The sequence below is a fragment of the Pteronotus mesoamericanus genome, unplaced genomic scaffold (assembly GCF_021234165.1).
Source record: "Pteronotus mesoamericanus isolate MK-2021 breed Mesoamerican mustached bat unplaced genomic scaffold, CSHL_Meso_final contig_32, whole genome shotgun sequence".
NCBI classification, from domain to species: domain Eukaryota; kingdom Metazoa; phylum Chordata; class Mammalia; order Chiroptera; family Mormoopidae; genus Pteronotus; species Pteronotus mesoamericanus.
The window spans coordinates 16266-39805 of record NW_026555134.1 but is presented as its reverse complement, the minus strand read 5'-3'; the positions used below and the strand labels follow the sequence as shown (position 1 = coordinate 39805).

The following is a 23540-nucleotide window of genomic DNA, read 5'->3' as shown; positions in this document are numbered from 1 at the left end:
ATGACTAGTGTCCTCATGAAAAGAGGGAAATTTGCACACAGACAAACAAGGGAGAGATCACGTGACAATAGGAGGCGAGCTGGGGCGATGAGGTCACCAGCAAGGGACTCCAAGGTTGCTGGCACACCAGCAAGATCCCCCCTCGCAGCCTCCAGAAAGAAGCAGCCTGCTAGCACCTTGGTCTTGGAGTTCTGGCCTAGTGAACAGGAAGAGAGTAAACATGTGTTGTTTTAAGTCACCCAGTTCATGACTCTTGGTCACAGCGGCCACAGGAAACTCATTCTGCCTTCAAGAAGTGTGACCAGGCAGGTGGTCAGTGGCTGTCCTGCCTGGGCTGGCAGCCTCACCTGGTGACAGGAAAGTTGGCTGGCTTTGGCGGCCGTTGCAAAATTTATGAAAAGGAAGATGTCTTGATAGGAGAGGGAATGTGAGCTGGGCTGTAAACGATCCTGTGGCCATCTGTTCACTCGGCTGCCTGCCTGTCCACAGGGTCACGGGGCCACAGGCACCAGCCGGGGCCAAGCAGGGGCTCTGGGCTGCTCAGAGTGTCCTGGCCAGGGCAGGAACAGAGACCCATGTCCTCACTCACCGAGGGGTGGGAACCGCAGCCCCATGCTGGTCACTGCAATGGAGCCTTTACTACATATAGGAAAGTAGCTGTTCTTACCCAGAGATTTTTTTTGCCCCCCACACTTGCATACTGGGCAACGTCTGAGGACATCTGTCGTTGTCACACTGGGGTCGCTCCTAGTAGCAAGTGGTTCGTGGCCAGGGATGCTGCTCTGTACACCACGGTCCCCAGGATGGCCACCCATGGAGAAGTACTTGTCCAATGTAAACTGAGTTTAAATAAAGCCCCTGAGCCCTCTGCAGATGACACCCCAGAGGTCTGGCTGCACTGTGTGGAGATCTGGAATCCTGGTAAGAAGGTAATTCTGGAAGGACACAGATGCAGGGGAAGGAACGTGCACACCTTCCTAGGCAGGCAAGTAGGACTCCAGGACACAAGGATGAGTGGCCTTTGTGTTTCATAACAGGTAACATATGAAACCCAAGACAGCCAACCTCACGGTGGTGACATTGCTGGCATCAATAGTTTATAGCAGGAATGGATACTTGATCTGGAGTCTCAGGCAGCTGGCTTGGATGGCCTCAGGGCCACCTACCTGGGTGAGGCAGGCTCCTGACGACCAGCCTGGGGTCAAGGTGGACACTGTCTCTCACCTCAGTCTGAACACGCAATTGTTTGGTGCCCTGGTTCCACACAAGCTATACCGTCTTGTAGTGGAGACGCTGTGTCACCAATTTGTTTTCATTTTGATGGGCCAAGGGGGGCGGGGTGCTGCTCAGGTGCTAGTCCAACGAAAGGTTTCTGCTCGTGGCTGCCCAGAAGGCCAGGAAGGTGGGAGGGAGGATGGGAGGGGACCGAGGCCACTGGCTCCAAGTGACTTTGCAGTTCTGAAGAGACATTTCTGCAGGGACAGACAAATGACCAAGACCAGGACACGAAGCTCAACACCATGAGCCATCAAGGAAATGCTGACCAAACCCACAGTGAGATGACGCCTCATACCCACAGGGTGGCCACTGTTCATGTGGTGGTCACGGGGGTGGACAAGGATGTGGAGAGGTTGGAACCCTAGTCCACAGCTGCTGGGCTGTGAAACAGGGCAGCTGCTGTGGAAAACGGGGGGCAGTTTCTCCAAAGGGTAAACACAGAGTTACTGTCTGACCCAGCAATTTCATCGTAGGAATTTCACTCCAAGGGAAATAAAAACACATGTCCTGCCCCAACCGGTGTGGCTCAATTGGTTGGGCATCGTTCCACAAGCCCAAAGGTTACCAGTTCAATACCCTGTCCGGGGGGTCAGGACAAGTGCCTGGGTCACAAGTTCAGTCTCCGACTGGGGCTCGCGCGAGAGGCAGCCAATCAATATTTCTCTCTCTCTCTTTCTCCCTCCCTTTCCCTCTCTCTAAAAAGACATAAATAAAATACTCAAAAAACAAAGATACATGTCCACATAAAACTGTACACAAATGTTCACAGCAGCATGATTCTCAAGAGCCACAAGGTGAGAATAACGAGTATCCATCAACAGATGAATGTGGTCCAGCTATATGGTGGACTATTACTTGGCTGAAAAGGAGCAAAGCGATGACAGTCGCTACAACGTGGATGGATTTTGAAAACATGAAGTTCAATCCGAGAAGCCAGACACACAAGGCCACACAGTATGTGATCCATTTATATGAAATGTCCAGAAGAGGCAAAGGCACAGAGACAGGAAGTAGATAAGTGGTTGATAGGGGCTAGGGAGGGGGAGGGGGAATGACTGTTGAGGGGGAAGGGGTTTCCTTTTGTTCTGAGGCTTTTCTACATATTTTCCTTACTGAGTTTAAAATGTATGTATGTTAAATGCTCATTTTACACAATTAGATAACCAAATGGAAAAAAAATCCTAAAAATTACCAGTAAGCTCCACGTTGCAAGTCAGCAGTAAGCACCTTTAACATCAGAGTCCTTCCTTTCATATTTTCTGTATCTATTTATCTTGTATGGAAAATAAGTGGAGCCCTGCTGGTGTGGCTCAGTGGACTGAGCATTGACCTATGAACCAAAAAGTCACTGGTTGGATTCCCAGTCAGGTCTCATGCCTGGGTTAAGGACCAGGGTCCCAGTTGGGAGTGTGCAAGAGGCAACCAGTCGATGTTTGATGTTTCTCTCATACATCGATGCTTCTCTCCCTCTCTTCTCCCTCCCTCCTCTCTCTCTAAAAATAAATACATCACATCTTTAAAGCCTGCAAGACGAAATTTAAAAAATAAGAAGAAGAAAACAAGTGGAGCCTGGATGGCGTGTTTCAGAGGATTGAGTGCCAACCTGCAGACAGAAAGGTCGCTGGTTGGATTCCCAGTCAGGGCGCATGCCTGGGTTGCAGGCTAGGTCCCCAGTTGGGGGGCGTGAGAGAGGCAATCAGTGGATCCTCTCGCACATCTATGTTCCCCTTCCTCTCTTTCCTCCTCCCCCCGCCTAAAAATATTTTTACATCTGCATATGTGTGTATATATATGCATACTGTATACATATTTATATAACACATATAATCCCAATCACGCTAATACTTTCTAAAGACCGGTTAAAAATTATCATTGTGATGAATTCACACACACCAAGAATATAAAATAAACATAAAACTCCTCTGCCCTATTCCTTGCATATTCCTGCTGTTCCAGGTTCATGTTGCTTGCTTCCAGATTACTCCCAGACGTTTCCAAGGCCTGTGTTCCATTGTGGAATCTATAGGGACAATGCAGTCATTTTGTGTGTGTGTTTTGTAAGGCAGCATCATGGTACGAACGACCGGCTATGCATCTTCTCATCTTCTTCCATCCTTTGAGTTTTAAATGGTGGCTATGCATCTTCTCATCTTCTTCCATCCTTTGAGTTTTAAATGGTCCTCGGGCCTTTTGTATTCATTTTTCCATGATGCATTTTGCATTTAACAACCAACTCGGTCAAGTTAGTATTACAAAACATTTAAAAATAGAGCAGAGGAGGAAACAGACTGTCCCCAGCAATCCAGAGGGAACAACTGCTAGTGTGTTGGAGGGTATTATATTGAGCAGGGGCTTTGAATTTTATTTTGTAGTTTTATTCTGTTCACCAAAGTGAGACTTGCTTCCTTGTTAAGCAGATTCTCCCTTCCCCTTATTTTACATCCTGAAACTTTCCAGATGATATTAACATTTCCTCTAAAACTAATTTTTTTAATAGTAAAATATGCAGAATGTAAAATTTACCTTTTTCACCATTTTTCAATGGTACAGCTCAGAGGCATTAAGTACATTCACATCATTGTGCAACGGTCACCACCATCCAGAACTTTCTCATCTTTCCAAACTGAAATTCTGGAAACGTCTTCAGTATGTGCCAGGTTGCTGATGCTGTTAGGCCCTTGGTCAGTATGTGCCAGGTTGCTGATGCTCTTGATCAGCCTGCAGCATGGGAGTGGGGCCCCTCTTCATGCGGGGAATATCTCCTTCCTTGTTCCTTTGACCTCAAAATGTTCTGAGGGTGCACAGACTTGTCCAGCCCTAAATCTGGATGCCCACTCAGAGAGGACAGGGGTCAGGCACAACGTTCCTGACCACCCCACCCCACGTTCCAGAGGAGACAGGAGCCTCCCCAGCCCAGCTGACCTGGGACCGACCTACCACCTCTCCTGAGTCTCCAGACCCCAAACCTCTGACCAGTCCAATGCCCAGGGGTCTCCCTATCAAAACAGCAGGGTTCCAAAAAAAAAAAAAAAAAACACCAAAAAACCCAGAAAGACTAAGATTATGAAAATCCTTCTTTCCCTAAAATCTACACATTTATTTATTTATTTATTTATTTATTTATTTATTTAGAAGAAAGCCACATTTTCCTCCCCCGCCCCAGCTTCTTTGTCTAGCAAGCAGAGTTTAAATTCCCGGGCATGATCCTGGAGGAAAATTCTAGAATTATGTGGGCAAGCACAGGCTCCTTCCTTTTTGCTAAAGATAAAACAGTTCCAACCATAAAAACAAACATACCGAATGCTGCTGCTGTTTATCTTCAAAGCGTGGAATGTTGTGTCATTTCCAGACATTGTGTAGGGTTCCGGGAGAGGGGCCTCGGCACAACCAGGCCAAGGCTTAAAAACGCTTCTGTAAATGCCCATATTCCTCCAACAGCTCGTGAAGTTCATGGTTATTTCTCCCTGCTAAGCTTTTGTCTCTGGAACCTTCATGGGGTTCTTCCACGCCCAAGAATTCAAACCCTGAGGGGCTCCCCACCGAGACACCCAAATGCCCCTTACAGCAAAGCTGCTGGAGGGAGTGATCTCTGTGGCAGTAAAGATAGCAAAATTCCTTAGTGTTAATAATTTTCTTTGCTCCCTCCCACGGAGCACAGAGCCTGGGGTGGCCTCAGGTTCTGTAGGGTCAGTGCACCCGGAAGGGGACCTGGCTGCATTCCGTGCATTCCTTCTTTTGTCCCCACTTGTTTGTTTGCTTGTTTTAAATTAGATGCCCCAGGAACTCCTTTTTCCTTTTGTTTTCTGCAGCCAGCCAGCGTTTTGGGACTTTGTCCTGTCCTGGAACCACAAGCTGGCCAAGTCGTAGGACACGCAAGCGCCCTCCTAGGCTGTATCATCCCCCAGTGACACTATGCTGGGGTTATTCCATCTAAGTTTGCGCTGCCGGCTTGCCCGACCCCCAGCCCGCATTCCTGGTCTCCAGGCAGGCCTGGCTACCCATGGCTGACTTGCCGCAGGCCATCCCTTGCTCCTCCACCCCTCCCACCCCCATCACCACCATCCACCCCCTAGCCAGGACAGTTGTGCCTCCCTCCACTTTGACGTTGAAGGGAGGGAGTTGGAAAAGAGACTTCTGCCCTTTGCAGACCTGGCTGGGTGGTGGTGGACACCAAGGCCTGAACTCAGGGGGAGGCGACAAAATTTCAGACACTGGTTAGACAGTGGCCAGCCCCCGAGGGCCCCCAGTTTCCCAGGGGCAAAACCGACACAGGCATTAAAATCACTGCCCCAAAACCCTCAACTGGATCCACACCCTACTGAGTGTGTATTCATGGCCACATGAACACAGTGGGCTCCTCAGAGAAGGACAGGCTCACCCGGGTAGGGTCCAGGGGGTAGCAGGTAATTTCAGGAGTTGTTTCACCACCCTGAGCCTCAATATGGTCTCTAAAGTGGGGGACCAGGGTCGCACGGTGTGGAGCTGAGGTGCCTGGTTTGCAGAGAGCCCTTGTCCCCTAGAGAGGACACCTCCCTCCTGTGTGACCTTGACCTCCTCCAGGAAGAAAAGCAGGGTAGAACCAGATAGTGCAGTCAGGTCTGAGCAGGGTCTGGGGCACTCAGGTGGGCTTTAGTTGTTCAAAGGAGACTGTTCTCAGGAAGCTGGAGGATTGGGGTCTGGTTGAGGCCCAGCAGGTGCTACACTTTGGGCTTTTATTTTCCCCCGGGCCTGTCTGTGGCCAGCACAGAGTGGGGGCATGGTGGGCAATCAGAGTGTGAGCAATCTGGAAGTAAAGTGGCTTTGAGCACGAACTTTTTTGTTAAATTGAGGTGAATGTCCTGACGAGTGTGGCTTGGTTCGGGGTCATCCCACAAAGCTAAAGGTTGCTGGTTGATTTCTGGTCAGGGCACAGCCTGGGTTTCAGCTTCAGTTCCCAAATGGGGAGTGTACTAGAGGCAACGGATTGATGTCTCTCTCTCTCACATCGATGTTTCTCTCCCTTTCTTTCTCCCTCCCTTCCCCTTTTTCTAAAATAAATAAATAAAATCTTTAAAAAATGAAATTGAGGTGAAATTCACATAACATAGAATTAATCATTTTCAGTAACATTCAGTACATGTGTAACACCGTGTAATCATCACCTCTGTCTTGTTCCAGAACACTCCAGGGCCACCCTAAAAAGAAGCCCCCATGAGCACTCACTCTCCCATCCCCTCCCCAGCCCCTGACGCTAACATACTTCCTGCCTTCGTGGAGTTGCCTGCTCTGGACGTTTCACATGAATGGAATCACACACTGTGTGGCCTTTTGTGTCTGGCATCTTTGGCTGTGCATCGTGTTTTCAAGCTCCGTCCACGTTATGGTGAGTGTCACTGGTGAGCCCAGTGTGCGGACGGACCCCGTTGTGTTTGTCTGTTCACCTGCTGTTTCACATTTTGGCTGTTGTCAGTCATGCTGCTGTGAACAGTTGTGAACACGTTTTTGTCTGAACACCTGTTTTCGGTTATTTGGAGGTACGTGCCTAACAGTGGAGTTGCTGGGACATAGGTAACTCTCTAATTTGGGTTTTTTTGAGGAACTGCTGACTTTTGCGCAGTGGCTGACCTGTTTGACTTCATTCCCACTGGTGAGCAGGATTCTTAGTGGTGTGGACGCACTCGGAGCCTGGGTCCAAGCCACTGTTTTTGGCCACCTCACTGCCCCCCACCCTGAGGTCCCACTGGCCGAGTCAGGGCTTGCTTGGCGAGGGTGTGTGTTAGACCAAATGGTGCGTCTTCATCATTTGAGAGCTATGTGCACAGGAGGGAAATTTGGAAATTTGGACAAGTTCGGGCAGCCCCACTTGAGTTACCACCTTGGACTCGATGGCTGGAAAAACCTGCCGGGGGTGTTTGGTGCCCTGCAGATGTAAAACCAAAGGAAAATATCCACACACAAATTTCACAGGGTGTTTCCGGCATCTTTGCTCATAATGGCCGCACATGGGAGTGACCAAGATGCCCTTCGACAGGCAATGGATAAATAACGGTGGTCCATACAGGCAATGGAATGTCATTCAGTGCTGAAAAGAAATGAGCTCTCAAACCACAAAAAGACATGGAGGAATCTTAAATGTATATTACTGGGTGAAGGAAGCCAGTCTGAAAGGCTATGTACTGTATGATTTCAATTCTAGGGCATGTTGGAAAAGGCCAACACTGTGGAAACAGGAAGAGGAGATGTGGGTGTTGAGGTGGGGGAGGGATTCGCAGGGGGAGCACAGAGGGTTTCAGGACTGTGACACTACTCTGTGTGACATTGTAGTGGTGGGTACGTGTCATTGTGTATTTGTCTAAACCCATAGAGAGTCCAACACCAGAAAAGAACCCTGATGTCCACTGTGGACTTTAGTTAATAATAATGTATCAATTCTGGCTCATCAATTATGACAAATGTACCAAGATATTAATAACAGGGGAAAATAATAGGGGAATTGGTGTGAGGGTATTTGGGAACTCTGTTTTTTCTGCTTAATTTTTCTGTAAACCTAAAACTGCTCAGAAAGTGCTCACTTCAGCAGCACATCTACTAAAACTGGAACGATACGGAGAAGATCAGCGTGGCCCCTGTACAAGCATGACACGCAAATTTGTGGAGCGTTCTACAATTTTATTGCAAATAATAACAATTTATTTCTTTCTTCCCAACTCTCATGGCTTTGTTATTCTTTTGTGTTTTATTGCATTCACCAGGAACCTAGTTTGATGCTGAATAAAGGCTATGATGGAAGGCAAATACATAAATAAGTAAATAAATAAATATTGCTCAAAAAGAAAATGTGGAACGCTGGGGAGGACGGGGGCGGGGCCCCCCTCACAGTGAGGTCCAGCTATGACAGAGGGTTGAAAAGTAACCCGACTGAAAAATGTGCGGAGGGCCTGAAGAGGCATTCTTGCAAAGGGGACAGACATACGGACGGCCAACGGACATATGAAAATATGCTCAACGTCACTAATCATCGGGGATGTGCAAATTAAAACCACAAAGAGATATCACCCACACCTGTCAGAACGGCTATCATCAATAAATCAATAAACAGCCAGTGTTGTTGAGAATGTGGATGAAAGGGAACCCTCACGCCCTGTTGGTGGGAATGCAGATTGGTACAGCCATTATGGAAAACAGTATGGAAGCTCCTAAAAAAATTGAATAGAGATACTTTATGACCCAGCAATTTCTCTTCTGGGTATTTATCCAAAAGAAAACCCAAACACTAATTTGAAAAGATATATGAACCCCTACGTTCATTGCAGCATTATTTAGAATAACCAAGATGTGAAAGCAACCTGTGCCCATCAAGAGACAAATGGATAAAGAAAATGTACATACATACAATGGAATATTATTTAGCCATAAAAGAATGGAATCTTCCCATTTTGACAATACGGATGGACATGAAGGGTATTATGTTAAGAAAGATAAGTCAGAGAAAGACAAATACTGTATGCTTTCGCTTATATTGGGAATCTAAAAACGTCAAACTCATAGAAACAGAGTGGAATGGTGGTCTCAGGGGTCTGGGGGTGGGAGAAATGGGATGATATTGCTTAAAGGGCACAAACATTCAGTATAAGATCAGTAAGTCCCAGGCATCTAATGTGGCGACCATAGCAACAACACTGTGTTGTGTCCTTGAAATTTGCTGAGAGTAAATCGTCAACGTTCTCATCACAAAAAGAGGGACCGAAACTATGTGAGATGATGCAGGTGTTAATTAGCTTCATTGCGGTGATCGCTTCACAATGTATATGGATATCTAACCATCACATTCTACACATTAAATACATTTATTTTTTCTTGTTTGGTTCACTTTATTCTTTCATTTGACTGCTGGGTTAACTTTACCAACTACACTCTTCATTGTTGTAACTGTGTTGCAAAGAAGGTGGGAATGGAAGCCAAGACAGACGATTTGGGGGTGGGGGGGCCATGTTTTTAACAGGGGCAATTTCATGGGACATGGTGCCTTGTGAGTTGACGACGAATAGAAGGCAGAAGATTTTCCATACTATTCCAGGATGGGAGTCCACCTGTGGAACGCTGTGTGCTTTTAAAGCCCCCCACCACCTCCAGTGCTTATTGATCTGCAGGCAGCCCACAGGGCCAGCACCACAGGCTTTGCCTTTGAACGGAAAACAGCAGGCCTGTGGGCTAGAGGAGCCCGACGGAGGCCCCAGGATGAGTTTTCCAGTCCCAGGTCTTTGCTGAGCCACACGCAGGGACTGCAGATCGGATGCTTCACTTTCAACAACTGCTCCGTCAGGCACACGGCCTTGTCCTTCCTTCAGGTTCTTCTTCTTACCCCTCCTGTTCTAAAATCCTCTGACGTGCTTCCATCACAATTTCCTCTGTCATTTCTGGCTTTAAGATGCCTTTCATCTGATGTGCCTCACAGCAACACAGGACATGGGTATCAGAAGGTGTCATCCTCTGAGTTACCAGTGAGACGAGGACACAGTCCTGAAGCCGGCAGACCATCTCTGGATCGGCAAGAGAGACAGGTTTGCAGCGAGCCGTCTGCAGCCTCGTCTTTGTGCTCGGTGCAGGGTAGATCCAGGTGAAGCTGTTGTTGCCCAGAATCCCTGAGGCACCACAAGGCAAGTTGCAGAAGGGAGTCATCTGTCATTTCATCAGGAAGGGAAACCTGGACCGAAGCAGCCTGACCTAGTTTTCTGTGTTTCAGATTCCTCATGTGCAGAGAGACGACTCAGTTAGAGAACACGGCCTGGAGTCCCTTTTCTGCAAAAAACCCCTCTCACTGGCAGCTCATCTTCCACAGCTCCTCCCCGCAGCTCTTGTACGGGGAAGTTTGTGGATGACAGAAGCAAGGCTGCATCCAGCCTGGAGCTGGTCTCCACCTTCCGCCTCTTTGATTGAGCTTCCGTGATCCCCCCACCACGATGGCGCCTACTTCGCCATCACGTCTGGTTTTCAAAGCTTTCACGCAGATCAGCGTGTTTACTCTTTCCACCGACCCAGTCACAGAGGCCTTGCGTTTCTCCTCCCCCTTGTAAGTTCCACGGCCCCACATGGAACCTGTGTCCATGATGACTGTGTCCTCCGGCACCATGGAGGGTCCCTCAGCCTTGCGGCGCAGGTGCTCACCAAGAGGCTTGCATGTGATGGGAAGCCTCGTTTCCATCGCCATCTTGGTGCCAATGAACAACATAGGAGGACAATTTTTACAGATCAATCATACCTCAACAAAGCTGGAAAAAAAAGAATGTGGAAAGTGTTTGCTCCTAGAAAGATGAATTGGTGGAATAAGTGAAATGGTGAGTTGGGGCAGGTTTTTTTTGTTTTTTTTTTTAGTATATCTATCTGAATTGTATAAATTAAATTGTACACAAACCTGGTAAAGATATATTTTAAAACTATGCAAAAATAAATTATGCAATTCAATGATTTTTAGTACATTCATAGAATTGTGCAACCATCGGTACTATTAATTCTAGAGCTTCCTCATCAACACCCCCAAAAAACCATCCCAATCAGCAGTCACACCCCTCCCCCTTCCCCACACCCTGACGACCACTGACCCAACTGTCTCTGTCCTGGACATTTCACGTAAATACAGTCACACAATGTGTCATCTTTTGGGTCTGGCTTCTCTCACTGAGCATCATGTGTCCAAGGCCTGTCCATGTTGTAGCGAGTGTCAGAGCTTCGCTGCTTTTCCTGGCTGAGTGATATTCCAGTGTGTAGAGGGATCACAGTGTGTTTGTCCATTCCCACTGATGGACACTTGGGTTGTGTCCGCCTTTTAGCTGTTGTAAATTGTGAACGTGGGTATATAGATTGTTGTGTGTACATGTGTTTTCGGTTCTCTATTTCCAACTACAAGGGGAATTTCTAGGCCACACAGTGACTCCCTGTATGGCCTTTTGCGAATGGCCTGACCAGCAGGTTTGACATCCTGACATGGCCGACAGGGCATGGAGAGGGCGAAGCGGCCGCCTCTTTGCTGCTCCCTGGGGAAGAATCGTTCATCCTGCCCATGACTTATTGATGAGAGTAGCTCAATGGGACCAGGAGAACTTTCCATGGGTTCCTGTTATAAATAGGACTGGTGCACAGTGGGGGAGTCCTGGCCCGCATCCTTTTACCGGGCTCCAAATAAGGGAGTCCCACTTCAGATTCTGCCTGTGGCACGTTGCAGCCACCTGGAATCAAGGGAGGGGTGTGGTCAGGGCTGGCTTGCCCCTCAGCTACCAGCCAACTTTCCATTATTTTGTGAAGAATTACAGGACCCCAGCCATCTATGATCTGGGTCCAGAAAGGCTGGGCACTGACGACCTGGTGCAGACACACTGTTCCCAGCTGCCCACTCTGGCACCTCCGGCACCACTATTCTGGGGACCCAGCAGTGGACAGGGATGGGGCACAGGTCCTCCGGAAGCCACTGTGGGTGGCCATGTCCTCATTCCACACCACATGTTTACACAAACGATTGACCTGTGAGGCAGCCAGCCAGAGGGGACAAGACATAAATAGTGGCCTTCCCGTCCATTACACTTGGCAGAAAATGAGCTTTTGTAACTCAAAATTGAGGATTGCATGCCAACCCTGCAGTGTGTTAGAAATACCCTAATGGGGGCCTGGGTGGGTGTCTTCCAGAATCACCCTCCCAGGCTTCTACTCAGACCAGGAACACAGAATGGTGCTGCTGCTCCGGGGCCCCAGGACGAGCCAGGGTGCTTCTGGGAACCTCAGCCTCTTTATTTGTGAATGAAGCCAATCTCATTTTCTCTGTCCTCCACGTGGAAAAGCTGATGCTACTGCTGGCAAACTGTCTCCTCAATGACTCATCTACTAAGCCTCCTTGCCTATAAAATTTAGTTCTAATTAAAACATTTACTATTTTATTTTAAACAATTTTCTTTGTCCAAATATACCATTAGGGGAGTCAACAGGCAAAGAATAGGCTGGGAGAAGCTATTTGCACTACATAACACAACAAAGAACTTGGATCTAGCATATGTAAAGAACACTCACAAACCAATGAAAGAAATCAGCAAACCCAAGTTGAGAAAATGGGCCAAAGGTTTAAAGGGCAGGTCCTGAGAAAGGACATCCAATGGCCATAAGCATGTACTTAACAGCACCAGCCCACAGCGAAGTGCGGATTAAAACCCCAGAGAGGGGCCACCGCGATGTGAGAACAGCTAAAACCCGAAAGATCAATAGTGCCAAGTGCTGGCCAGCACCTGCCAAAGGGAATCCCTGATGTCACAGATAAGAACGCAAAGGCTGTGTGGGAGGCAGCCACCCTTGGAACGTTATGGAGATGTCTTCTTTTAATTGAGATGTAATTGCATCCCATAAAAATCCACTATTTTAAAGTGGACTATCCAGTGTTTTGTTTTTTTTAGTACATTCACTGACTTGTGCAACCCTCACCACTGTCTAGTTCCAGAACATTTCTGTCACCTCACAAAGGAAGCTCCTTGCCCACAAGCTGTCACCCCCTCCCCCACCCCTACTCAGCAGGAAACCAGTGCAGGAAAAGTAGTTTGCAGAGGCAGGACTGGAAGAAAATTATATGTTCTGTTTGGAGTATAAATACAAAAATGTACATTTAAATCTAAAATAGTGCCATGAGTTTTAATACACATACTTTTTAAATTTTCCACAAATTTTCAGCTACTATAATGTTCTGGGGGATAAATCCATTTAAATGTAAGGGGGTGTGCATTTTTCTCTGTGGAACATAGCTCCATGGGCCCTGTCCACCGCCACTCCCCTCTTAGTGGTCCCCAGGAGCCCAGGGACGTTTTGTGGAGCTAGGGCTCTGGGGCTGTGTGTTCTCCAGTCTCGGCGTTCAAGGACCCTAGGGATTCTCTCTGCCAGGGAGAGGAATGGGAACTTGCAAGAGGCAGTGGGCAGGCTTCTTCTCGCGGGTGGGAGCAGGTGCCGCATTGCTGGTGTTTTGCTGCCCTCTGGTGACAGCATGCAGTTCCTCTTCCCAGTCTTAGCCCCTGGTTGTCTGATGAGGACAGGTTTATTTACTTGGTCAATAGCAACGGGAACCAACGGTTATTCAGCACCAATTGTGTGCCAGGTGCCTGGTAACCCTCATAAACGTCCCTGGGGGTAAATAAAGCTGGGAAAGGAATGGACAGAGAAATTATGGACACCTGAGCCAGTGAGCCAAGAAACCCAGCCAGGGACACACGAACTCCACGTCAAACGTTTGGCAGGCACTAACACTAACAACCCCATCATGCCACAGAAAACCACTGTAGCCACCTACTTAGTCTATTCTCATGCCCACAAAGGCTCTGTCTCCAAGTGACATAACATTCTGAAGTTCCGGGTGGATGTGAGTTTGTGGGAAGCCTGCTTAACCCAAGGCAGAAACTGCCTTTGCAAAGCAGGGTTCAGGGGACTGCGAACAGCCTCGCATCTCAGGCCCAGTTTTTAATCCCACGTTAGGCCCTGCTGGGAAGACCCCTGGAATTTGAGAGGTTGATGGCAAAGGAGGATTTATTTTTAAAGAAACTGCTCTCACAAGACCATCACTCATCTTTATCCAATTATAGTTTCTTCGCTACTCCTGTACGAGGAAAATGTGGTAAAATAGTGACAGGTGTTCTCCCTAATGGACCTGCTCGGAGCCCACCTGCAGTGAGGTTGGGAGGGACCGCAGGGGCCCAGAGCCTGTCTGACAGGGGGACACTGTTCCACTCCGGCCCAGTGCAGCTCCATGAAACACCATCCAGCCAGGCCAGAGAGTGTGTGGGGACTTCTAGAGAGAAGAGAGAAGTCCAGACTTTTAAAATGTCCTGCTTTTTAACTGTTGGCAAATTCTTTTAAAGAAAACAAAGTAAACCACTGACAGCTAAGAGGAGACTGTGTTCTGAATGCCTCCAGTCTGAGACCTCAAGGGCGAGGGATTTTCAGACACCCCATTTCATTGGCTTGCCAGTCCTGTGGGCAAAGACGTTGTCTCCCTGTTACTGGCAGAGAAATTGAGGCTCAGAAGCAGGAAATGGCTGGTTAACTTAAGACAACCTGAAGAATAGGAGCTGGGGATGAGAGATGGACCCAATTCATCCCACCAGAACCCTTGCTGTAAAGCCCACTTTAGGTCTTCCCAAAATGGCCAGAATCTGAGGTGACCCCAAGAGTCCTGCTCCCGTGCACAAACCCTGTGTAATTAGCAGGGGGAGGGCTTTTTCGGGTGTAATTAGAGTTCCCAATTCAGCTGACACTGAGTTGATCCAAAGGGAGATTATGCTGGGTGGGTCTGGCCTAAGTAGGCAAGCCTTCTATAAAAATCTGGGGAGCAGCAAGCAGCCCTGAGTGAACTGCTCATGGGGGGGCATGCAGCAAGGATTTGGGGAGGCAGCAAGGAAGCCAGGAGCCCAAGGACCATGCGTCCAGGAGGGGCTGACTCTGGGACCATCTATTCCCTGCCTTTTCTCCACAAACATGTCTCATCCACCTGCAATGGAAAAGAGTGGTGGCTCCATGGTCTCCTCCAGGTCCCTGTATCCAGCTCCGCCTTGGCCTCTCCTGTCTCTCCTCCCCAAAGCCACCAGAGGGCGTGTGTGAGCACCCAGTCTGCTCCGCCCCTGCCCTCTATGGCTCCTAGGTCTTGGAGTAAAGGCACAAGACCTGCTGTACTCACTGGACCCTGCACCATCTACCTCCTCCATCATCTCTTTGCCTTTACCTCCTCCCTCTCTCCTCCTCACTCGTTCTGCTCCAACCACACAGATTTCTGTGCTCTTCCCCCAACAGGCCCAGCTCGGTCCAGCCTCATGGCCTTGGTGTGTGCTGTGCCCGCTTCTTGGTTCTGTTCCTCTGGCTCATTCTTTCACCTAATCCTGGCCTCTTCTCAAAGGTCACCTCCTCCAAGAGGTCTCCCCTGACTGCCCTGGCTCAGGAGGCTGCCTCGTCACTTGCTATGTAAGCAGAAAACTGTTCCTCCTTACGGTTTTCATTGCCTCGTGTTGTGTCACCAGCCTTTGCATTACACATTTAAGCCTCATTGTTTATTTATTTTTTAAAAAGATTTTATTTATTTACTTTTTTTTTTTTTTAGAGAGAGAAAGTAAAAGAAAGAGAAAGAGAGGGAGAGAAATATCAGTGTGAGAGAGAAACATTAATGAGTTGCCTCTCATATGCGCCCCCACTGGGGATCAAATCTGCAACCCACGCATGTACCCTGACTGGGAATCAAACCTGTCACCTTTCGCTTTGTGGGATGACACCCAACCACTGAGCCACACTGGTCAGGGCTAAATGTCATTGTTTAATCCCTATGAGCTCCGTGGTGTGGACACCATGCTCCTTGGTCACAGCTGGGTTTGGATGATTTGAGCAGCGCCAGACGCTTAGTAACTGATGAGAGATTGTGATATTTATTGAGTGCCTATGGTTTGCTGGGCACTGGTCTAGGCACTGTGTATGTGACAGGGACAAGACAGACACACTCTTCCCCCAACAATCAGGCGCTTGACCTGGTGGGACAACAGATAGGAATCAAACTATCACAAATGGTTAATCGGAACCAATATTAATTTGGCATTTACTGTATGCCAGGTGTATAGTACTCTGTTTAGCAGTTAATCCTCACCACTGCCCTGTGGAGATGATACTACACCTCCACATTGATATTTCGTGCCACAAATGAGGAAACTGAGGCCGAGGGAGAGTAAGGATCTTTTGAAGTTCACACGATCTGGCAGCTTATTCCAGGAATAGTCCCGGTGGCGCAGGCCTCTCATGTGCCTGTGCAGCCCCCTTGTCCCGTCTCAATGCTGGTCATGTGCTTCATGCAGCTGGAGGAGCTGCAGGGCATGTGATTCGTGCACCTGAAGTGCATGTGTTTTGAGACCTGCCTGTCCTGCTCTTCCTGGGCGCCTACAAGTCCCTCAGGGGAAAGAGCTGGCCAGTCTGGCAGTCGCCCCATCAAGGGCAGCCAGATTTGGTAATTAAAAATAGAGGACAGCCCCGGCTGGATGGCTCAGCTGGTTAGAGCATCAACCCATGTGCGTGCGCGCGCACGCATGTGCGCGCTCTCTCTCTTCCTCTCTCCCTAAAATCAATAAACATATCCTTGGGTGAGATTTAAAAACAAAACAGGATAACCAGTTACATTTGAACTTGAGATAAACAATGAATGATTTTTTTAAGCATATGTATGTCCCAAATATCGCATGGGACATGCTTATTCTAAAGTCATTTTTTATTAGCTTGAAATTCACAGGTAACTGGGTGTCTTGGGTTTTCTCTCACAACCCTGTCCTCTCCAGCCAGCGGCAGCTCTGACTCCACATGCATGAGAGGGGCTCCCCTGAGAGTGAAAGCTGACCACACCGGCGTGGCCCCCCGTACACCCCACGATCCTGCCGGAGTCAATTAGGCGAGAGGAGAAGGTGGGAACACTGTGAAAAGTGCTGAGAAGCAGACCTGGAGGGAGGCAGGATTCTGGCATTTTAGATGGAACGTCGGGTTCGTATTTCAGCCTTTGTAATGGCCTGGGAGAGAACTCTCCTCCCGTCCCGGATCAGAATACACTGAGCTGGGGGGAAACCAGGGAAAAGTATCCACCCCTCACAGGGAAGAATGCGGGGCAGCCAGGGACCTGCAGATAGAAGATCTGAGAAGTGCCGCCCACTGGCTGCCTGGCTTCGTTTCGCCCTGAGAACCTGCCCTGAAGTCCCTCCACCTTCCAGACAGACCTGCCCTCCTTGGGGAATTCCTCTAAGAATTTATTTAAACCATTCACCAAATACCTCCCGGGCAGTCAGCCTGGCAGGTGGATAGAATTCTATCTTTGCTTTCTAAGGGAGCTGCCTCATTAAAAGAATTAAAATGAAAAGTAAATCTTAAAAACAAGACCTTTCCAATGGTCACACTTCTGGACTCATCAGGACACGCCAGTCAGGACAAGTTAAGAATTTCAAAGAGGATGTTGCATTTTTAGGGCACTTCGAATTTTGTAAAGCTTCCTCTGGTGGTTCCTAAGGGCCTTCTTAAGCCTTCAAATTTTTATTGTGATAAGATACACATGACATAACATTTACCATCTTAACTGTGTTAAATACACAGCTCAGTGGCATGAAGCACATTCTCAATGCTGTGCAGCCAACCCCACCATCTGGCTCCAGAACTTTCTCACATCCCCGAACTGACACTCTGGCCCCATTAAACACTAACCCCTTCCCCTGCCCCCAGCCTGTCACCCACCATGTCTTTGTGGAGTCGGTCATTCCACAGGCACTGGTTGAGCACCTCCCGCATGCCGCGTGCTGGGAATGCTGAGTGCGGCCCTGGCAGCCTGTCCTGGGGCTTGCAGCTCCTGGGATGGGGTGAAGGCCCCATGGGAGCACAATGAGTGTCACCAAGAGAAATGAACCAGAACGGGGGGGAGGGTTTATTTCACGGTGGACATGAACAAACGGTCTGTGGAAGGGGAGGGAGCAGAAGGACCCCTTTCGGCCCACAAATCAAGCCCTTTTCTCTGCCGGGTCAGGTACTGTCCCCATGGGACCCTATCATGTCAGGGCTTTGCTGGTGCGCCGCAGAGGAGACTCCAGGGCAGCATGAAGGCCCTCAGATTGGGCGCTCAGATTTCCTTCCTCAGACTGGAAGGTTTCCCAGGGCTGGAGTGGAGCATGTGCCCCTTCTCAGGCGGGGACTTAGAGGGAGGCCCAGTGTCTCTCCCTTCAGACCTGCGGCTTCCCAAGGTGCCCGGACCCGCCCCTTCCTCCAAGCAGCCTCTGCCCTCAGACTGGCGGGAACGAATACAACTGGAGTAGGGGCGGGGGAGCTATTAGTCTCCTTCCTTCTTGGACCCAAGAGTATTTGACCAAGTCCCAGAAACAGAAAGAATTCACAGAGGTCCCATGTTTTCCCCAGCTTTAGACCCAGAAAAAGCAGAACAATTTCTCTAGGAAAATAAGAACAGAAAAGCAAGCCCTGGAGTCTGAAGGCACAGCCACTCTTAGGGCTGTCAGCGCCTTGTTTGTGGTTCTTGGATTGCAGATTTAGATGGGGATCTGTTTCCTAAGGTGGGGGAGGGGCTCGGCGTTGGTCTTGGCAGTTCCTGTAGGGTGAGGGTGCCCCCGTCCCCAGGCTTAGTCCTCGTCCTCGCTGGCATAGACACCGGCTTCCCAGCGTTCAGCCTTGGCGCTCTTGTGGCGGGTCACCCGCGTGGCTTCCAGGACCTGCAAGAGGAGGCATAGAGTGACCATTAAGGTACTAACCCTCCCCCAACACCTCTCTCACTACAACTCATAGGAGAGGCTGAGGACAGGGGTACAGCAGGACCATCCCTTCCTCTCTTTCCAACCTCCTGCTCCTGTGATGGCGCCAACTCATGTGCTAACTCGTGCTGAGTTGCAGGGCGAGGGGAATTCCTGGGGCTGGCATTTTGGGCTCAGCTCACGGACGGCCCCGAATATGTTCCACACATCCATGGAGGTGGCTGCCCTTCTGCATGCTCTCAGGGAACCCTTCCCTCAAAGAAAATGCCCTTGCTTTGAACCCAATCTGCCCCTAAACCTTCATTATTTGACAAAGCTGTAACTGTACCCACTTTACACAGTCTGCGCCCGAGGCAGGCGTCACACGCAGATCAGAGCAAAACCCACTGCAGGCAGACACCACTGATCGAGAAGCTACCCAGTGAAGTCCTCACATCCAAAATAAAGGCTTTCAATGGCCCTGGTGCCATGGGGCAGGGGGCACAGACAGGGGAGGAAAAAGCCAGGAGCACACTCACCTCCGAGTTGACGCGATCCATGGGGTCGATGCCGGCGTACTACAGGAAAGGAGCATACGTCAGCCCGGGGGCCTTCCGCCCCGCCCCGCCCCAGAGCCCACCTGGAACTCAGTGCAGAGCCCACTCAGCCACCACTTGAGGCAGGAGGAAAGGTGTTTCGTGCCCACCGTGACCCCCTTGAGTGCCCCTCGATCGCCCACCTCAGCCATCCACCTGGCTGTTCCCTCATGCTGTTCCCCCTCCGTGCAGCCTCAGCCTATCCTTTGCAGTTATTTTTCCTTTGTCAACTTCAGCATAATAAAGACAGTCAGCAATGACGGAGCTTCTCCCATGGCCAGGCCTTGTGGTAGGGCTTGGAGGCGGCTCGTCGTCATATCACGCTCATTTCACAGAGACGGAGAGTGAGGGCCAGAGAGGGGCGGAACCTTGCCCAACATCACATAGCCAGCAAGTGGCAGGACTGAGACTTGAACTTGGGTCACTGGGCTCCACTCTGTGCCCCAACCCATGAGGCTGGGCTGTGAGTGCCAGCTGGGTGAGGCCGGAGTTGGTGTTATTCTCCATGGTGTCCGCAACACCCAGCTCGGGGAGGGGATGGCCTCACAGTTACAAATGCGGGGTATGGATTCAGGCCTGGGCTCAAGAGCTCACAGGCCATGTGACCCTCGGCAAATCTCGCTCCACCTTCCTAAGGCTCTAACTGGGGATGGGGAGTGGGTGTCAGACCTCAGCCAGGCCTCTGAGGGGATGGGCAGTGTTCTAGACTCACCCACTGCTCCTTCTTCTTTCTCTGCCCAGGACCAGCCTCGGCAGGGGCCTCTGCCTTCCACACCAGGCCCGAGTGCAAGTGGATCGGGGTGACGAAGTGTGACTCGGACACTGAATAGCTATCCATGATGCCTGTGGGGGAAGGGGAAGGAAGGAGCATCAGGGAGGGCGCCATAGTCCCCTGAGGGTAGAATATCGGTCAGACCAAGGCTCAGGAGACGCACTGAATATCTGGCCAAAAGAGGGGACCCGTTAAGAAGACAGGTGAATGGACAGACGTACAGAGCAGACAGCTTATTAGCAAAACTGATACAGTGACCAAAATAACCAGTCAGGAGGAAGTGGATAGACGGATGGGCCAACCATACAAGGTGAAAAACATGACAATGCCATAGGAGATATTTAAAGTTGACAAAGAGGAGCAAGTGACTAAGAAGATAAACCATCTGTAAGCTTTTATGTGCCTAATAATAAGACATTCAAAGCCATAAAGCAAAAAACCCAAGGGCAAAGCTGACATCTCTCTCGAAAATCTATAGCTTAAGAAAACAACAGGCAGACAGACCAGCCAACCGGGGGACAGACAGGGTCGCCCAGATGCCCCTCCACCCTCAGCCCCTCCTGACACCCCCAAACTCCTCTTCCTCTCCCTCCTTTGCTCTAACCTTGGAGACCCAGATCAAAGCAGTCAGGTCCTGGGACACCCCCTCACCTGATGCCTGGGAGGAGCTCCTGGAGTCTTGGTCACAGTCTGGCTGCTCGAAGAGCTCCGGGAAGAGAGCGTTGCGCCGCTCCTCGGCCACCTCTCGCTCCCGCCTCAGGGCGTCCTCCATCTCCTTCTCCAGCAGCTCAGAGGATTGGGACCTTTGTAGCCTCAACACGGGGGCCCCAGCCACTTCCCAGCCCCAGATTCTGGGGACCTCAGCCTTCTGGGGCACATCCGGAACCCTGAACCTCAGGGGACGCAGGCGGAAGTACTTCCATCGCACGACACCCCCACTGGCTGGTGGAGGTCCCCTGGGGGGCTTCCAGAACTCCTGCTTTGTGCCTGAGGGTTTTCCAGAGGATTCCAAGAGATGCCTCTGAGACCCTGTAGCCTTGGGTGAGGCCACCGCCTTGGCTGCATCTGCAGAGAGACCACTAGGCTTGCCGTAAGCAGGGAAGGTTGAGAAATTTTGCTGGGGGGTCCCGGAGTTCAAGTAAGGCTGGTAGGCATCAGGCGGGATGCGGTTCACCTTCCTCAGCTCTGGAGCAGGGTTGGCTGCACTGGCGTCTGGGGCCAGGCCAAGGATGGAGTCTGAGCTGAGTGCTCTCCTAAGTCCCGGCTCAGAGCCCTCGCAAACCCTGTTGGGCGTGGACGCCCAGCCCGTCTGCAGACCCTCCCGCCGGTGGTCCTCCTCACGCTGCGTCTCCTGTACCATGTCGCGCTGCACATAGAGCGACGGGCGCCCCCTCTCCCGCCGCGGGGCTGTGGTCAGGCTCACCTTGGTCAGCAGAGGCCGGGTGGGTATCTCCACCAGCTCCTGCTGGCTTACCGCCCGCTGCAGCCCCCTCTCCTCACGCAGAGCTTCCTCGCGCTCTTGGGCCAATCGGATCTCCCGCTCAATGGGAGTCTCCTTAGGGACCTCCAGTGATCCTGCTTGGGGCTGGGAACCAGGGCCGTCCACAGCTTGGACGCCAGACCCAGTGGACAGACCGCGGACGCTCTTCTCTTGCATGAACACCTTCTTCACCTGGGGCTTGACTGAGGCAACATACCCATTGGCCAGGGGTGGCTTGTTTAAAGTCTTGGGGATCTGGCTGACCCTGGGTGGGGCACAGACCGGGGCCGCCCTAGCTGGGGGGTTCTGAGGGACCCCCGCATTTGCCTGCTCCAGGCTCAGGAACTGCTGCCTTGCTGCCAGGAAGTCGATCTGCTCCCTGTCGATCACATTGTCCTCCAGGGCCATGAATTGAGGTCGTCTAGGGGTCCCGGGGTCCCCATGGTCAGGGGTGCCGTGGAGCGTGGCCACTGTGCTACTCTTCCTCACCGCCTGGCCCTGGATGACTGCCCAGCGCTCCTTCTCCAGGTCCTGTGGCTGCCTGGGCAGGGCAGGCCTTGTGTCTAGGTAGTAGGCCTTCCCCTCATCCTCATCGTCCTCTGGCTGAAAGGACTCCTGGCTGGGGAAGGTGCACAGGCTGCAAGGTGCCCCTGTCCTCAACACCTCCAGCCGGGCCTTGCGATTAGCTGTCTGCACTATAGACTTGTCTGGGCCCCAGCGGCTGGCCGAGGGCTCCACATCCACCAGCTGGAATGTGTAGCTGGTGTCCCCATTGAGGGCCAGGCCGGCCTTGCCTGGTGAGTGGGGGATGCTGAAGATGGGGTATCTGGTCACTCGGTCCATGTTCTGGGGGGTTCAGCCCACCACAGGTCCCAAGGGTGGAGACGTTCTCAGCTCCCTGAGGATGACAAGGAATGAAGGCCACCAGGTCAGAGCACTTGGGGAGAGGTACCATGTCCATTTTCTCCTGCCCAAAGTGGCCTCTGCGATTGGTTCAGGGATGGACATATGACTCAACCTGGTCAAGGACATGAAATCCTGGGACATGACAACAAATGTGGAAGTTGTACCCTCTTCCCATTAGGCTTGTTAGGTTGGTGGGATAAAACAGAGATATGTCGAGGGGCCGTACCTGCCCCCTTGTGGGCACAGTTAGCTTGAGAGCAACCCCACCCCCAACACAACATCCTAAAAATGTTGGAACGCCGGGATCCAGCCACACCTGAATCTCGCACCTGCATGGACCCAACAGTGCGCCCTGTGCGTGCCTGGCCTTTGCAAGCACCCCTGCCCACCGTCTTCTCGACACTGCACACCCTGCCTTGGGGTCCCCGGCTGTCCTAACCATCCCCTCCCCTCTTCCGCTCACTTCACTCTGTCTGGGACCAGAGCCATCCCTGGGCAGCCTCCCTGGGTCCCCACCAGTACATGTGTCTGTCCCTTCCCAGGGCAAACACATCCCGCGAGTACCCCATGACTGTTTTTGTCTGATGTTTACAGGTGGTTCCAGGAGGCTTGCCTGTCACTGAGGGATGTCCAGTGGGAAAACTGAGGCCCAGAAAAGGGCCGCAACTGGCAGACTCCGACTTTCCACATCCCGCACCCTGGTTCTCTCTCCTGCACCTGCCCAGTGGGACACCTTGTCCCATCCCGGACAAGCCATCTGCCTTGGCCCCACAAAGCCAAGGCAGACTCAGGAACACCTTGGACCTTGTCCCGCTGGGCTGGGCAACAAACACCCTGACCCAGTGCCCCAGGGAGGCCCAGCCCCCTGCCCCAAGTGTCCAGGTTCCTGCTGAGCCTTACTCCAGGAGCTTTCTAGAAGGTCACCCCTGACCTCACCCCTCCATGGCTCCTGGCACCTCCAGAGTTCACTTCTCACTACCTTCCCCAGGAGCTCAAGGCCTCCATCTGAGCTCAGCTCAAACCCCTGAACTCTGTAGGCAGCGCCAGTCCTTTGACCACTGGTCCCAGTTGCCTGGCCTCATTTCTGCACCTCCATAGCCTACTTAGCTGCAGCCCACAGGACAGCTTCCCCAGGGAGCCCCCCGGTCAGCTCTGCTGTCGGAGCCCATCGCCTCAGCGCCTCCTGTGTGCCCTGCCCAGCACCCTAGTGTTAGGTGTCACCTTTTTACAGCCAAGGAAAGGATGTTCCCAAATCCTCAAGCAGCCCTTGT

General features: G+C 51.0%; 1 protein-coding gene, 1 non-coding gene and 1 pseudogene across 2 annotated transcripts; 1 reads left to right on the top strand and 2 right to left on the bottom strand.

Annotated features, from left to right (window-relative positions):
* Positions 1 to 7821: 7821 nt before the first annotated feature.
* LOC129072606 (U6 spliceosomal RNA) lies at positions 7822 to 7928 on the top strand. The gene has a single exon (XR_008529363.1). It is a non-coding gene; the product is annotated as a U6 spliceosomal RNA (small nuclear RNA).
* A 1687-nt stretch (positions 7929 to 9615) lies between these two features.
* Positions 9616 to 10465, bottom strand: LOC129072424 (exosome complex component RRP4-like; annotated as a pseudogene).
* A 7942-nt stretch (positions 10466 to 18407) lies between these two features.
* On the bottom strand, positions 18408 to 22206 carry LOC129072423 (mitotic interactor and substrate of PLK1-like). The gene is made up of 4 exons (XM_054575899.1): positions 20535 to 22206; positions 19824 to 19954; positions 19055 to 19093; positions 18408 to 18497 (listed from the first exon to the last, which is right to left on the bottom strand). The coding sequence occupies exons 1-4, from the start codon at positions 22204 to 22206 to the stop codon at positions 18408 to 18410; spliced, it is 1932 nt and encodes a 643-aa protein (XP_054431874.1).
* Positions 22207 to 23540: the final 1334 nt, after the last annotated feature.